Source organism: Manihot esculenta, chromosome 18 (genome assembly GCF_001659605.2).
Source record: "Manihot esculenta cultivar AM560-2 chromosome 18, M.esculenta_v8, whole genome shotgun sequence".
Taxonomy (NCBI): Eukaryota; Viridiplantae; Streptophyta; class Magnoliopsida; order Malpighiales; family Euphorbiaceae; genus Manihot; species Manihot esculenta.
The window spans coordinates 5431425-5447690 of NC_035178.2; the positions used below are offsets into that span (position 1 = coordinate 5431425).

The 16266-nt window shown below is 36.3% G+C and overlaps 2 protein-coding genes across 2 annotated transcripts; one reads left to right on the forward strand and one right to left on the reverse strand.

The window, feature by feature from the left end:
* Positions 1 to 1827: 1827 nt before the first annotated feature.
* Positions 1828 to 4964, reverse strand: LOC110606885 (GEM-like protein 1). The gene is made up of 4 exons (XM_043953009.1): positions 4483 to 4964; positions 4261 to 4362; positions 3416 to 3687; positions 1828 to 2327 (listed from the first exon to the last, which is right to left on the reverse strand). The coding sequence occupies exons 1-4, from the start codon at positions 4793 to 4795 to the stop codon at positions 2148 to 2150; spliced, it is 867 nt and encodes a 288-aa protein (XP_043808944.1). The 5' UTR covers positions 4796 to 4964; the 3' UTR covers positions 1828 to 2147.
* Positions 4965 to 8006: 3042 nt separating this feature from the next.
* Positions 8007 to 11626, forward strand: LOC110606057 (transport inhibitor response 1-like protein). Its single transcript, XM_021744790.2, has 3 exons — positions 8007 to 9037; positions 9517 to 10018; positions 10101 to 11626. The coding sequence occupies exons 1-3, from the start codon at positions 8370 to 8372 to the stop codon at positions 10857 to 10859; spliced, it is 1929 nt and encodes a 642-aa protein (XP_021600482.2). The 5' UTR covers positions 8007 to 8369; the 3' UTR covers positions 10860 to 11626.
* The last annotated feature ends 4640 nt before the right edge of the window (positions 11627 to 16266 follow it).

The window sequence follows — 16266 nt, forward strand, 5'->3', positions numbered from 1 at the left end:
AAATAAATATAAATGAGAGGGAAAAAAGGGATGAGGGTGGTTGCAACAAGTATATGTAATGTAAAGTGGAAAGCCAAAGTAAAAAAGTAGTAGACAGTAGCAGATGTTGGAGAAAGGCAAATAATGAATAGCATCAAAGGAGCATTTGAAGCTGTCGGAAAAATGATCTCAACTTCGGTCTCATGTTGTGTTGCTTTGCTTTTTATTCTCGTCCGTTGAGAGACATGTGGGCTCTGTTTCTATTTTTATTTTCTTTTAATTTTATAATAAAAAAACAGAGAGAAATCGACAACAATAATGGACTGACATTACAGTTAACGTGAGTGATGCTGAGGTGCTCGTTTCTAACCACAGGAGAAGAAAAATCAAATCTTCTTTCCTTTGTGTTTGCATCAACCTATCTATCTTCTGAAGTCTGAACCTAATTAAACTGGTCTTGTCCAATTTCTAACACTAATAACAAGCACCGACAGCTACTGCTTGTCTACTATCCGAACCCCTCTATAGATTTTGTACCAGCATTTGTCTAATTTGATGCAAAGCAACTCTCCATTACGTTATAATTACTCGATTCTTATTAGGGTTTTGGCTCTTCTGCATCACTGCATGGGACTATATACATGTAAGTACTAGAGGAGAGTATATCTTCATGTTCAAGCCTGCGATGATGGTTAAGATACTAAAAAAGTTACGCGCTTTCATAACGCTGCCGCTTCTGGGCCGATGTGATGCTTCTTACCAGGGGCGATCGTCTGGAAATTACGAAATTTTGCTTGGTAGAGGTTGCTCCTGGTGTTGAAGCTGCTCCTCTCCTTGCTTAGATGCGGCTTTCTCTCACTATGGATACATTTACGGCTACTGGAGGTTCCACTAATTGTGTAAGGCCTTCCGGATGGTCAACTTGAGCTGAATGCTTCCGTAGCTGTTGTGGCTGCAACACGCCTTGGCCTAGTTCTTCCAGCGGCAGCAGAAGCTTGCTCTTTTGTCACCATAGCTCTATAATTTTCCTTTTGGGCCATGGGCCTTTGTATTTACAAGCTTCGCCTTGGCCTAGGGGTTTTTTTTATAAAAAAAAAAAAAAAAATTGCTGTTCGTCATGAGTCTTGACCCCTCTTAAGTAATGTCCTTTAAATTCTGTAGTGTCTTACATAATTAATTCCCAGTTTAATTTGAAATACCATTATTGATAACAAATACGAAATTATTTGCAACTAAGAAAAAAAGGTAAGAAAAGCACATGAGCATCAGAGATGGATGGATATAGCAGAGAGGTATGGGTCTGCTCTTCAATTTCATAATCATAGCCCTGCACACTTGTCTTACATATTTCTGAAACAACATGTGAATTCTCTCTCTCTCTCTCTCTCTCTCTCTCGCTCATGATGATTCTTAAGAAGGGAATTATTGGATGTGATTTTTCAGGTACCTGATGATGAATGGACAGAGAGAGCAATCAAAGCAAAGACACACTTAAAAGGATGGAGATTAGTGGCTTATAAAAAGAAGGGAATTGCTATTCTTGCAAAGCTATGCCTGCATTGGATGCTAAAAAGTAATAACCAAAAGCTATTGCCAATCACTTCTTTCTATATATGGGCTGACATGTTACAAGATGCCACCACAATTAACTCTTAACTCAAGTCTTCTGTTCGCCAACCCACCACCACTTCCCATTCCCAAATCCCAAAGTCAATTATTCGTCTTCTTCTTCTCTTTTTTTGGCAAAGAATTATTCGTCGTCATGATAGAATTTCAATATATTAGTTTCTTCAGGAGAACTATCCCAATTGGAAACAGAATTAATTTATTTATTTATAAGAAAGAATATGATACCACAACTGCTCAGTTCGCTCTTAATTAGAGTTTGAATCACAAATGAATACATAACATTATCATTAAAATACACCAGTTTCACTATAACTGCTGAGATCTTATATAAATTCTATCATAATAAACGATTATGATTCACCGAGTATACATCAACTCCACCAAATTTCAACCAAAAGAATCCACCAAATAAAATTCCACATAAACGCCATAAACAAATGCAACATCCATTTCTGTTTTGAATTAGGATTATCTACACACCAACTTGCATTACCAGATGCTACCTTTGGATAGGGATTGGGAACTTGGTTATTGACACATCACAAGCTGCGGTTCTGCAATACTCCTTGAAGGTTTTTGACAGCACTGTCGTAGTGTACAAAGCCCATGAACCAAAATTCATGATTGTCCACTGAGATAAGCTGGATGTATTTTTCTCCAGGTTTTGCTTTGCTTGCTGAAGGGTTGACAGCCTTCAGTTGGTGTAATGGAAGAACAACCTGTGCATATGGAGAAGGAAAGGGTATACTCCAAATTGTAAGTAGCATGATAAGTATATTAGGGGGAAAAAACACTTCATTCTAAGAGATCGCATGGAAACCACAAACCAAAGCATTGCTTGTTTGTGTACTTCAAACATATATTTTACTGCCTCAACAAACCAAATCCCACCACGGGCAATGTAAGGGAGTTGGTCTGGGACAAAGGACCCCATTAGCAACTTAGTGCATGATTTTTTGCAACAGAAAGTTTCCAAATTTTCAGCTGGGGAAGACTGACAACAGAACTCTCAGCAGGCGTTAAAAGTGACACCCACACCATACCCCAACCCCACCCCCCCCCCCCCCCCCCCCGGGCCAAAAAATGGGGGAAAAAAACACTCCTATGGTGGTAGTAAGAAGGGACTTCAATTGAATGCAACTCATCATGGACCACGGCTCCTCCCTGCTCATTCACTGCTTTAAAATACATTGTCAAACCAACAATATCTCAGGCTTGCTTGGGGGTGCTTGTATCACTTATTTATCTTACTTAAAGTGGAATAATTTGGCAGTGCTATAAGGACCATATTCTATCTCAATGTGATAGAAAAATTATCAATTTTGAAGCTTGGGTGTAAGTCATGATTAACTACTTGACATCCCATCCACTAATGACCTTGTAATAAAATAGTCCAAGGATTTGTGAACCTAAGGCTCAAATTAGATGCATCAAAAATCAAATGCCTAATGCCATGTTCCAATGGATGAAGAATGTTTACACTGTAAACAGGATTTCTATACACACATATTCCTGCATCTCGCTATCCTCCCTCTCCCTCCCAAAGAAAAAAAGAAAAAGAAAAAGAAAAAGAGAAAGGATATGTACCCTAAAACAAATATCACAATCACTGCCGTTATTGAGATGTTTTTTTTTAAAAAAAAGCATAATAATAACTAAAATGATTACCACAATTTCCATTGACGCCAAAAAAGAAGTTAAAAGGACTTTAGAAAGTCCATGCCATAGCAAGACCATGTGTTGCTGGCACCTAGAAATTAAAAATAGCGTGAAACTGTTTAAAAATGTTGAGAAAGCATGAGAATACCTTATAATAGCTCCATTGAGTTTGCTCACCAACTTGATAAGAAAGAGGATTGTCGCTACAAAATGCGAGCTTTGCAGTAGACAAATATAAAACTCCCATAACTGGGCCAGCAGAGGTGGATAAATAGCATGCATATGTCTTCTGAAGTTGTTCCTCAGGAACAGTGTCAAAAGTTTGTCGAAAGATTTTCTCATAACCTCCTTCTGCAAGAACTTTAGTTTGCTGAGCAATTCTTCCCACAGCAGCATCAGCAAAACTAGGGCCTGTTTTCACTGATCAGAACAAGATATATTTAGTGTGTTTTTCCCCCTAAGAAGATACTAAGCCTGAAAATATTAAAGCATAAAAATGCATTAGAAGATTTTTTTACACCAGCTACCTTCAAAATAAGTTTTTCTTTATATATATATATATATATATAAACTACTACTAGCCCTAACAACCATGAGCTCAGCCAATGGACAGATGCAATACTTGTTAGTCACAAGTGAACTTGGATGATAAATCCAGAGGTATAAATTAAACTTAGACAGACAACACGAAGTGGATTAATAGAAATTAAAACATCCTACCTGCCGGCTATAACTGCTAACACTGGGCTCAGAAGTAAAAAAATCTAAAACTGGAGAAAATTCCATCCACATTACACGCTCAGATATGTATTTACAATGCAGAAGCAAGTATGATATTGAAGCCACTAAATTAAAGAGTGAATATCTATCATCGAATTCCGCAAAGCACTTAAACAAAAGCCAACATCCGCCTATATTGAATAATGAACAACAGCAATGCATTTAGCCAGAAAAACTAACAAAGTAAATAAAATCAGATGTGCCGATACTTACAGTGTTGCCACATGTTTCCAGCAAGGTCTTCGGCCTTCTTAGTTGCCTCCGCAGCCTTCTTTCCCCATTTCCCCAGCACATCCTTCACCGCTTCCATCTTATCTGCTCAAATTGAAGTCGCATATTTATTTAAAAAGGAACGAAAATAACCCACTTCGCTCAATTCAATTCCAGTCAAATATAAACCCATAGAAGCATATATCTACAGCTAACGAAGCTTACTCTTGGAGGAAGATGATGCAACAGGCGCCGGAGATACGTAGGGGTTAGACTCGGCAGGCATAGTTGTGGCAGCAGCTCCAGCGATCGGAGCTGGGCCTTCAGCTGGAGCAGGGTGAGACTGTGGTGAAGGACCCATAGATGCGTTACCGAAATTCTGAGGAGGAGGAGGAGCGACGTCGTTTGGATCGAGCTTTGGGTAAGGAGCATATTCGGAGGTGTGAGGATTCTGCTTCTCAGGTATCTGGGACTCTTGGGGTTGTGATTGGGTTTCGATGGTATGATCGGCCAGATGCTTATTCTGATTCTGATCCATGATTCCTTCAGCTGATTGGATCAAAACTCTTGAACCCTAAGTATAATCTATAGAGAGTATCGAACAGAGGGTGAAATTTTCGTTGCTTTGGCTTGGACTTTGGAGTATTAAAACGTTAATGGCGATGAAGATGAATTCCAACGGATAAAAGATGGCTTTGGACAGAGTGTCGTTGGCGTCAAAACGGTCAAATTCGTTTTCTAGATTATTCTATTGGGCTTGGAGCTTCGAATTCGTGATCTACATGTTGACCTTTAAAGCCCATAAACCAACCCAAATATTTGAAAGCCTAATTCGGAATTTGAGCCCAAATTGTCTAGTAAAGATAATCCAACAGCAACCCTAGGGTTTAATACTAATTGGGTCAGATTTAATTGATCTTCTCATTTCTTTTTTAAAATTTTTTAGTTAATTATGCATTACTCAAATTAAATGATTTTAAGAATTCACTATTTTATATCTACCTAATCTAGTCAGTCTTCTCGAATTTTTTAAAGATAATTTTGAATTTTCTCATTATAAAAGTTGCAATCAGAGGTCCATTTGATCGTTTTGTAAATAAATAAAATGTTATCTAATGATTAAGTGATTAGGAAAACTACAAAGAAACAAAAGGGCCTTTGGACCATGGCAAAAGAAAATGGGAAAGGCTATAAATCTAAGGCAATGAACCTATCTAAAGAGCAACAACCCCTCTAACAAGGGAAGCTAGCAAAATTTTTTAATTTTTTTAAATCTACCCAGAAAGGATGAGTTGCAAAGTGAGGTTCTTTTCTAGTATCCTTTGTTTGTTTCAAGCTTTTTTGCTGTTGGGCTTCTGAAAATCATATTGCTTGTTTAGCGGAAATCAAACCATAAAAAGAGGAAGGCTCTTTTATTTGACTCAAGAGAAAGAAACCTTCAATTGTATATGGACAAAACAACTCTTGGAAAAAAAAGGCAACCTCGCATTCCTTAACTTCTGTTTGCTACATGTATTCTCATGCTCCTCCTGTCTTTTCTTTATTTTAACACAATTTGGTATGCCCCAAGTTGGAAATTTTCACCGAGAATTTATGATGAAAAAGTCATTTGGGTTTTCTTTTTTCAAAATTAAATTTAATATTTTTAACTTCTGATATATAATCATGGTAAATTTGATATTTTAGTGGAAATTTTTTCTTCTAATTTTCAATCTATTGTCACGCACCGTTCCTAGCATAAGCCCAAGAACTAAGGGACAAATCTCTTCATACTATTGTTTTTCTTATTTCATTTCTCTGACAAATTTTAGATGAATTTTGGGTTTTAAATAGATATTTATTTTTGGATGCTTTGTAGCTAGACTATACACGAAATCAGAAGATACCCATTTTTTATTTAAGATTTATCACATATTTTAAGTATAAACAATAAAAAAAATTATTTTTTTTAACAAAATTGATACTTCAATTCTTGTATTCTTTCAGTGCATAATTCATTGAGAATGAATATAATATATACAACTTGAAATAAAAAGATTCCCAAAGAAGAGATAAAAAAAAAGGTAGTTAGAAGTACCAAATCAATTATTGAACCAATGATTTTAAATCTTGGTTTGATTCCACCAGTGTTGAATTCATGCTGGAATTATTGATTAACGCTGCTACAAGGAGAGGTAATTGAAATTGGATTGCAAGTGTCCGTTACTTGTAATTGGGATTTTTACAAGGATAGTTCTCTTGTAGCTTAAAATTGAACATAAGGGCATTAGAAAAAATTTTTAAAATAAAATTTATTTATTATTTCTTCCAAGTTTTAACAGATTGATGAGATATGATTATTAAGATTAGCAATCATTTTAAAGGTATGGAAAAAAATAGGCTTTTACCAAGTTACCAAAAGAGTGGAAAAAAATAAGAAAGGTTTAAACTTCCCCATAACCCAAAAAAAGGCAAAGAGGATCTCTAAAAAGAAAAAACTCACAAGCCTACATCTTAATAATAACAATAATGCTTACAAGCCGGTGAGCAATTGATGCCAGTATTTGGCCAACAAACCCACTAACTCACCAAGGTTTACATAAAAACTTATAATGTTTGATTGAGTAAATTTCACATTACAAATCAGATCTAATATTAAATCCAAAATCTATATGTTACATCAGCAACCCCACAAACAAATAGTACATGCCTAATTATTTTTTTTAAATGTTTAATTTTTCATGTATATTGTTTATTTTTAAATTAAATAATATAATAATTTAATTTTATTCAATTTTTTTAATTTTTCTTACTTGATACGAGTCTTTAGTTAATTTAAATTTTTATTAAAAAAATTGAAAATTCAGAGTCTGATGGCCCGGCAGCCACTCTTTACCTAAAATAATCACGGGGAAGTGATCTCACGCCTCACGAAGAGTTTTTGGCGCGTGAAGAAGACAGAAATCTGAGAGTGCCATGTAAGTGTGTCAGCTTTGCTCAGGCGTCAAAGTGAGCCCCATCCTGAAAAGCTTCAGTAAGTACTGGGGCTTTGATTGGACCGTGCTTTTTCTACTTTCACTTGTAAAGCGTAGAGATAAATCTCTCAAATATTCTTTTAATAATTAACAAAATGATCCTTGTCAAATTTGTCCTTTCATTTTCGTTTATTGCAAAGTAAGCCCATTTCCTAATTTAAAATTTTACGTTTTCACCCAATGCCAAAGGGAAACCTAACCCTTTACCAATGGTCCATTTTTTCACTTCACTTTTAAGCCATCTCATAAATTTCTTTTACCAGATGATGAGTGCCATCTCCAATAGTTACAAATCACTCATCTCTTCTCCACTTTCTTTACTTTTACTACTAGTTAGAAAAAAAAAATATTGATAATAAAGGGTTTTTTTTAATAAAAATAAGATGAAATTCTATAAAATGTTTTTTTTATTAGTAAGATAAGGACAACCGATAACATAGTGTTTAATATATTTTTTGATTCTCCATTGACAGCAAAAGTTTTGAATCTGACTTGATCATGACCTCAAGTAAGCCTTTTTACCCTAGAGTCAATGGCATGAAGCTGAACAATGTCAACTAGGTTTTAGCCAATTTATGCAATAAGCCCAATAAAAAGTAAAAGAGTTTGAGAGTGAGAATGATAATGGTAGATTCCAAAAACCACAATAGCTTTTGCAAATTTTTAACAATATGAGGAAGGAGAGGAGAAAGGGAAGAAAACCCAAAACCTTAAAAAGGAAAATTAGAAGAAAAAATGGTAATTAAAGGACAAAAAAAAAAGCTTGTAAAAAGGGAGAAAAGAAAAACTTCCAAATAATGGAGGAGAGCCATTGGATATTGCAGATGAGAGAGAGAGAGAGAGGGGCATGGAGAATCCCAATGCCCTGTCCATCAGACATCACAGCCTACTCTTCACACCCTCTTGTCACCAATTATGCTTACTAAACTAATAATCCCTTCTCCCTTCTATTTCTCCTTCTCACACAATCTCTTGCCTGTTCCACTACTCCAATCAAGCTCTCTTCTTCTTCTTCTTCTTCTTCTTCTTCCAGAATACAGCAGAACCCTTTTCATGATCTGAAATTCTAACTCCCAATCAACAACCATTGCCTTTTTTATGGTCGTCAACAAAAAACCCAGATCGCAGAATCACTCTCCAAACCCAAATTTCATGAGGGAAGATCGAACTGAAATGTCTGAAGACGACGACCGATCTCCGCCTTCTGATTCTGTTACCACCATTGATTCGTGTTCCAACAAGACCCAGACTTGTACTTCTGGTTCTACTTCTGGTTCTGGACCCAGTTCCATCCCTGAATATCAAGCTTCTTTTCCTGACCAGGTCCTGGAAAATGTCCTCGAGAACGTTCTCTGTTTTTTGACTTCACGCCGGGACAGAAACGCTGCGTCATTGGTCTGCAGGTCGTGGTACCGTGTTGAGGCACTTACCCGATCCGACCTGTTCATCGGGAACTGCTATGCCGTCTCTCCGCGACGCGCCACGTCGCGTTTCACCCGAATCCGGTCCGTGACGTTGAAGGGTAAACCCCGCTTCGCCGATTTCAACCTCATGCCGCCCAATTGGGGGGCCCACTTCGCGCCCTGGGTTTCTGCCATGGCTGAGGCTTACCCGTGGCTCGAAAAGGTTCACCTGAAGCGCATGACCGTGACGGACGACGATCTTGCGCTGCTGGCAGAGTCCTTTTTTGGGTTTAAGGAGCTCGTGCTGGTGTGTTGTGATGGGTTTGGCACTAGCGGGCTTGCTGTGGTTGCTAGTAGGTGCAGGTATGTGGGTTTTCGATTTTATCGTGGAGCGCATGCTTATTGGGTTGTTATATACGCAAGTATTGGCTGATTAGATCTGGATATAGTGTTGTCTTTTATGGGTTTTCGTCTATAGCTAAAGGCGATATAGAAGTTAAAAATTTAATTGGGGTTTGTTGATTCGGTTTGTGTTTGTTATTATGCGCTGAATCTAAGTTCAAGAGATTGGCATCATTATTTTCTGGTTTTGCATTTACAGAACGGATGTTTAGATCCTTGTCGAGTTTGAAACTAATCAGAAGTTACTTAACTGGGATTGTTGGCGATTTTTGTGTCTGTTTCTTTAATTGGAGTTTAGTAGAAATATGAATCTAAATAATGTCTATTTTCAGTTGCTGGAATATCAAAGAAATGATTCAAATGATTAAAAATTGCAATGTGAAAAGTTATTTCGCCGATGAACTTGTAACTTACCGTGAATTGCTAAATCCTGTGTACAGACATCTGAGGGTGCTTGATCTGATTGAATCTGAGGTTTCCGATGACGAAGTCGATTGGATATCATGTTTTCCAGAGGGTGAAATATGTCTGGAATCTCTGATTTTTGATTGCGTAGAATGCCCCATTAATTTTGATGCATTGGAGAGGCTGGTTGCACGTTCACCTTCACTGAAGAAACTCAGGTTAAACCGATATGTTTCAGTTGGCCAGTTGTACCGCCTGATGGTGCGAGCTCCGCAACTCACACATCTTGGGACAGGATCATTTCGACCATCAGAGGATGTTGTTCAGGGCGAACAAGGACCAGATTATGTATCTGCATTCGCTGCCTCCAAATCCCTAGTTTGCCTATCTGGCTTTAGGGACATCATTCCAGATTACTTGCCAGCAATTTATCCAGTTTGTGCCAATCTCACTTCTCTGAACTTGAGCTATGCAAATATCAATGCTGAACAGCTTAAACCCATAATAAGCAATTGCCATAAGCTTCAAATTTTCTGGGTATGTCATGTGATGTTTATTTTATTATTATTATTATTTTATGGATTGCATCTTTGGAAGCTGACTCTTGTTTTTTCTGCAGGTCCTTGATTCGATATGTGATGAAGGGCTTCAGGCTGTGGCTGCAACATGCAAGGAACTTCGTGAGCTGAGGGTTTTTCCTATTGATGCTCGGGAAGATAGTGAAGGCCCTGTTTCTGAAGTGGGCCTCCAAGCCATCTCAGAGGGTTGTAGAAAGCTTCAATCTATTTTGTACTTTTGCCAGCGGATGACAAATGCAGCTGTTATAGCCATGTCAAAGAACTGTCCAGATCTTGTGGTGTTCCGTCTTTGTATAATGGGACGTCACAGGCCTGATCATGTCACTGGAGAGCCTATGGATGAAGGATTTGGAGCCATAGTTATGAACTGTAAGAAGCTTACTCGGCTTGCTGTATCAGGTTTATTGACTGACAGAGCTTTTAGTTATATCGGAAAATACGGGAAAACAGTTAGGACCCTGTCTGTTGCTTTTGCTGGGGATGGTGACATGGGTCTGAAGTATTTGCTTGAAGGCTGCCCTAGATTGCAGAAGCTTGAGATTAGGGATTGTCCATTTGGTGATGCAGCTTTGCTTTCTGGTCTGCATCACTATTACAACATGAGATTCCTTTGGATGTCTTCCTGTAAGTTAACTCCTGGTGGTTGCCAGCAGGTTGCTCAAGCATTACCTCGTTTGGTAGTGGAAGTGATTAATCATGAATTTGATGTGAACGTGAGCACTTTTGTTGATACATTATACATGTATCGATCTCTTGAAGGGCCAAGAGATGATGCACCAAAGTTTGTTTCTATCTTGTAGGCATTTGCACTGCAGGAAGATGTACTATAAGTTCTTATATTGGCTGTAGGACAAGTGGCAAGCATAATTTTTGCGGGAATTGAATTCAGGAAGAACAGGTTATATAAGCCCGCAAGGTCTCAATAATTTTTATCTTAGAAAGCTGAGTAAACAACTTCTGACCTTGTCCTGTGATGTTGAAAATGGCATGTGAAGCAGAAGCTCAATGAAGGACCACAATTTTTCTTTGTTTTGGTTCTTTAAGAGGATGTAATCAAGAAGGGGCTAATGCAGAAGGTAGATAGATCTTTCTGTAAGAGTTAGACCGATGGATCTTGTTGTATTGGTATGCTTCTAAAATTTATGTTTCTTTTTTCTTTTATATTCATTTGATCATAAATGATAAGGCTGCCAGAGATAAGGGGTGGGCTTGCGATGTGAAGGCGCACGAAAAATGCAATGAGGTACAATTGTTTATCCTTTGGTATGGAGAAACCAAGATGAGTTGAAACTCGTAATGATGTTGTAAAGGTGAACTAAAGGGAGAAATCAGAGCAATTGCAAGGAGCAAGTATTCACTATTTGGAGGAATTGGCATTATTTTTTATTCAAATGGTAGCTAGTCTTAGTTGTAGCTGTTGAGAACTAAATGCTCAGAGATTGATACACCTTCCTCTTTCTTAGTGTTTGTTTTCTTCAGATGTGATGTTGTAGCAATTGACAGTTGAATTTATAATTGTTATTGTAGCCAACGTTGAGATGGGTAATAAATGCCAAATATTTTCATACATAAATGGACCATATTCCAGAGAGTGTCTTTCTTTTGCGTGCTGTTTTTTTTCCTTGAATGTGGAATGATCAACTGACATAAGGCCATTAATTATGCCTGGAAAGTGTTTGTACAAGTACATGTTGCAGGACCCTCTTTATTACCGTGTGGGGTTCCATCTGATGAGATTCCCAATCCTCAAGGGTATGGATGGTGGTGATCATTTCTCATATCCTCAAGGGATGCTACATTTGGGTTCATGGTAGTCTATGGAATTAGCAAAGCTAAATTAGTCTCCTGGAATGCTCGGCTTATATCACAGGTTTCTTTCTATAGTTGGGGGTGGGACCAATTGTTTGATGATTTGTCACACCCCTGCGTTTGCGTTATAAAGCAGCCAAGTCCACCAATGCTTTGAGTGAGTGTATATATCTCGCTCATTATTAGGGGGGAAATCTATCTGCTTTCTTTGTCCATAGTCTCTCTGGTAGGATGGTAAAAGCAAAGTTATCATGAAAGTGGGATCTGACTGTGCAATTGAATAAGTAAATGGGAAGCAGAAGTTAGGCTATCTTTCTTGTCCAATGTCTATCTATCCATTTGTGGGCGTAGCAACTAGCAAGTGGACAAAATCCCTATGTGTATTCTTGCTCTGCCCACCACCCCAATCCCTGTCTCTTTTATGAATCATTGGTTAAAGTAGCCGTTACCAATAGTTACAGGGCAAGAGAAGAGAAGAGAAGAAAGAGAAGGAACGAATATCCATCTATCTCTAATTTATTTGTGGGTTCAAAGAAAACGATAGAAAGGAACATCTGGGTCTGTGGAGTAGTACAAGTAGGCTCAGTTTATCCAATATTGGGTTAATGGTTATGGTAGCCTCTGCTTTTCATAATGTTGATAATCTCTTGTCACAGTTAGGGGTTTGATTTATCTTTTAAGGCAATGGCAGCTTGTGTTGTCCCCAGAGAAAAAGGTGAATGAAAAAAACTGATGATGACCTTACAGAAAAGGGCCAGGATTGGCAATGGCATAATTCAAAATCTTGGCCCTTAGATAATGTGAAGTTGTGAAGTGCCCCTCTCCATCTCCTCTCCTCTCCTCTCCTCGATGTGCATAGCTTACCTACTAGAACATGTCTTTATCTATCTATCATTTGATTGAGAGACTTTCATTTAATTGAATGGTCATGATTGAATAAGCACATCACCATCCCTCAGCATCCTTTTATTTTTTATTTATTTATTTATTTTTTTTGGGTTAAGCTTAAGCACATGGCTTCCACTGTTTGCTAAGCAGATACATCATGATTATTATTATATATATGTATATTAGAATAATAAAGTTTTAGGCTTCATTGTGGTGGATGCCCCACCACTAGATCAAATCAATATGTGGGCCACGTGTACGGTATGGGAGGTGGGATACATTAATGCTTTTACACGCTCAAAAATAATCTTAAGTATCTCATTAATCATGCATTTAATGATAATTAATATGATTTTGTTTGTTAAACAAAATAATGGAGGAGGATCAACTGGCTAACCAACAAACTAACAAAACAAGGATTCCAACTAATATATTAGATGACAAGAGCCGGCCAGGCCAGGTGGCGGTGGCGGTGGCTGGGTGGTGGTGGAAGTTAAAGAAAAAAGGAAATCGTTGGTGAATGGAAAAAGGGTTTATTCTGATAAGCACATTCATGGCTGAACTAAGCACGAGGTCAACCACTAAAGTATGGTCTGTGGTGGTTCTCCACTTTATTTTTATTTATTTTTTTCCATAGAGTTTCTGTATATAATAATATTATATTTCTTCTATGGCCTTAAAAACTTTTCCCTGTACTATTTCCAGGATTGATCTTATTGCTTTTTTGCTAATGAGACTTTGCTTCCATGCCATTTTCTATTTGGAAGATTGTTTTTCTTTTCTTTTCTTTTTTTTTTAAAACATACAGACAAAATGAAGCATCACTAAACCATCAACTCAATAACATATATATTTTAGTATTGCAAAAAACATACTTAAGTGGTTATAAAAGAAAATGTCAGATTAAAAATCCATACTTTATTAACATTTTTTGAGAGATTTTCAGATGAAAAAATCCGAAACATAGTTCAATTCAATGAGAAAATTAATGGATTGAGATTGATTCAATGAAAAATAAATGCAGGAAATGAATAAGAGTTTATGAATAAGATATTGAGTTTGGAGATGTTAAGATTTCTTGAGAAAGACAAGATGGTGAATTCGGTAAAGGCTGTGGGATGTTCTTGTTTTGGATTAGATCAATGATATATATTTCTAGTTGTTTTGATACCTCAATATCACATTCTATTGAATTGGACAGAAATATTTTCTTGCAGATGTGTTTAGTGGCTTATTAAAAGCGGACAGTTGGTTAACAAATGTGGAGTCAATTAGCTCATACTCTATTTATCATGTACGTCACATCAGTTTAATTTACCGTTCGTCTATTTACGACTCTAGTGATACTACTAATGTGTAGAAAATTGACATCCTATTCTAATTTCATTAGATTATATTTGGCCAATCCAATCTATATCGAAGTAAATTTTCTTAGGTTACTAAAATTAGTTAAATCAAGGACACTTATCTGAATCATAGAGAATCTTATATTTTATATGTTATAGGATAGAATGAACCTAATTACTAACATTTTAAACATACTTTAAGAAATAAATAAAAAAAATATTTATTGAAACTTTAAAATCATAAAATGACATATATTTAAAAATAAAAAAAAATTCTAAAACGACATATTAGAAAAAAACATCAATTCATTTGTAATGAATATGATGAAACCATATTGGTGTGGACCCAAGTTAAATGGATTTGGTATGAAGTAATTTGGAAAAGTATGAGGAAACTTTGGATGCTAAACCTAAGAAAAAGATGCATAACTAATTCTTTTGGAAAATTTTGGGCATAACATAACAATCATATACAAACAAAAACACATTCTGTCACAAACCTAATTCTTTTGACTTAAGTGGGCATTAGGGTTATTATTTTCTTTCAATTTCACCAAAAACATCTATCAAATAATTTGCATTATTTTCTCGAAATCATATCCTAAAATATATTATCAACTAAATGTCAAAGTATAAGATTCTGTCTTCTTGAATCTTGATACTACATTGCTTGCATGCATGCATTCAACCTATACAATTTCGAGCTCAAGTTAATTAGAAGATTAATTGACATTAAAAAAATAATTTAAGTTATGTATTGTGAAAAAAAAAAAATGAAAAAGTTGGCACTGCTGATTTTGTAGGGAGTAGGAAGATTTGTTGACTGAGAAAGCTGCTCACTCTCACCCATGCATATTCATTTACACTCCCAATGTATTACTGTTGATGTCAATGAAAAGCTTCCAAAAAATTTTAAATAAATTATTGTAAAATTATATGTATTTTTATTTTCATACAAATTGTAAATTTTTAAAATTAAATAAATTGATTTTTTTTATTTTAAATAAAATAATATATTATATAGAAATTTAATTTGAGTATACATATTAACAACCGCACAATCCCATGAATCTTCATTATCCAATGATTAAGAAGTTGAATATGTGTAGATGACAATGATTTAACTCCACTATAGTCTCTCAAAACTAAAAGGAAAAACAAAGGCTTTTGAGATATTATGTTTATCAACAGAAACCTTTAGAAATTGTAAGGTCATGCACATTTTCAAATGTTTTTCCTCATATGCTTACAACCAAACGCATCCCTAGTGAAATACTTTCTAATTCTATCAGAACATTCTTAAGGCATCATCTCTCAACTCCTAAACTAAACTTGTCCAGGACGTGGCCACTCACTCAGCAACTGCTCAACCTCCACTAATGGATGGTCATGAGCTCACCTATGGTGAATTTTTTATTTTTAGGAGTCAAATGGCCAACAGAAGGATTTCTTAATAGCTCCAATGCTTATGACTCATGAATGTTGATCAGCTGTACCCACTTGGGAAGAGCTATCTATAAACCTATCAAAGGATCATAGATCTTTGAGGGTTTTTTAGAGGGAGAATATTTATCTACTAATCATTTATTAGGCAACTCAAAGGAAAAAAAAAAAAAAAAAAGAAAATTTCCCCACCTCAGTTGCTTGGATATGTAGTGGGATGCATGATGACAAGAAAGGAACAGGAATTCTAAGACCCTGAGACTGAGATGTTTGATATTCCACTAACTCTCATCTCATCTCATCTCCTTTGAAAAGAAAGTGGGGTGGTCACCCTAAGCATCAAATAAATTGGACTTTCAGAAAAAGGCGTGTGTCAGAATTCGGCTTCAGCTGGTCAAAAGAACCTTGAAAAGAAACTCCTCATTGTTTTTTTTATTTTTTTTAAATTTGTGGAGCCCAGTTTGGTCAGGATCAATATTTAACCTCCTCCAACCAATCCAATATTTTATTACCAACTAGAATCCATTGAGGAAACCTCCAAACTAAGAGACGTGCTTATACTGATTTGAAAAGATCCCACTTCACCTTTGCAAAAAGAGACTCCTACATTTTTCCTTTTTAAATTTTGTGCTATACAAAAAAGGGAAAACATTACTAAACCATGGGAGAGACGTATGAAAAATTACTACATAAAACTATCATATTTATAATTGTTATAAAT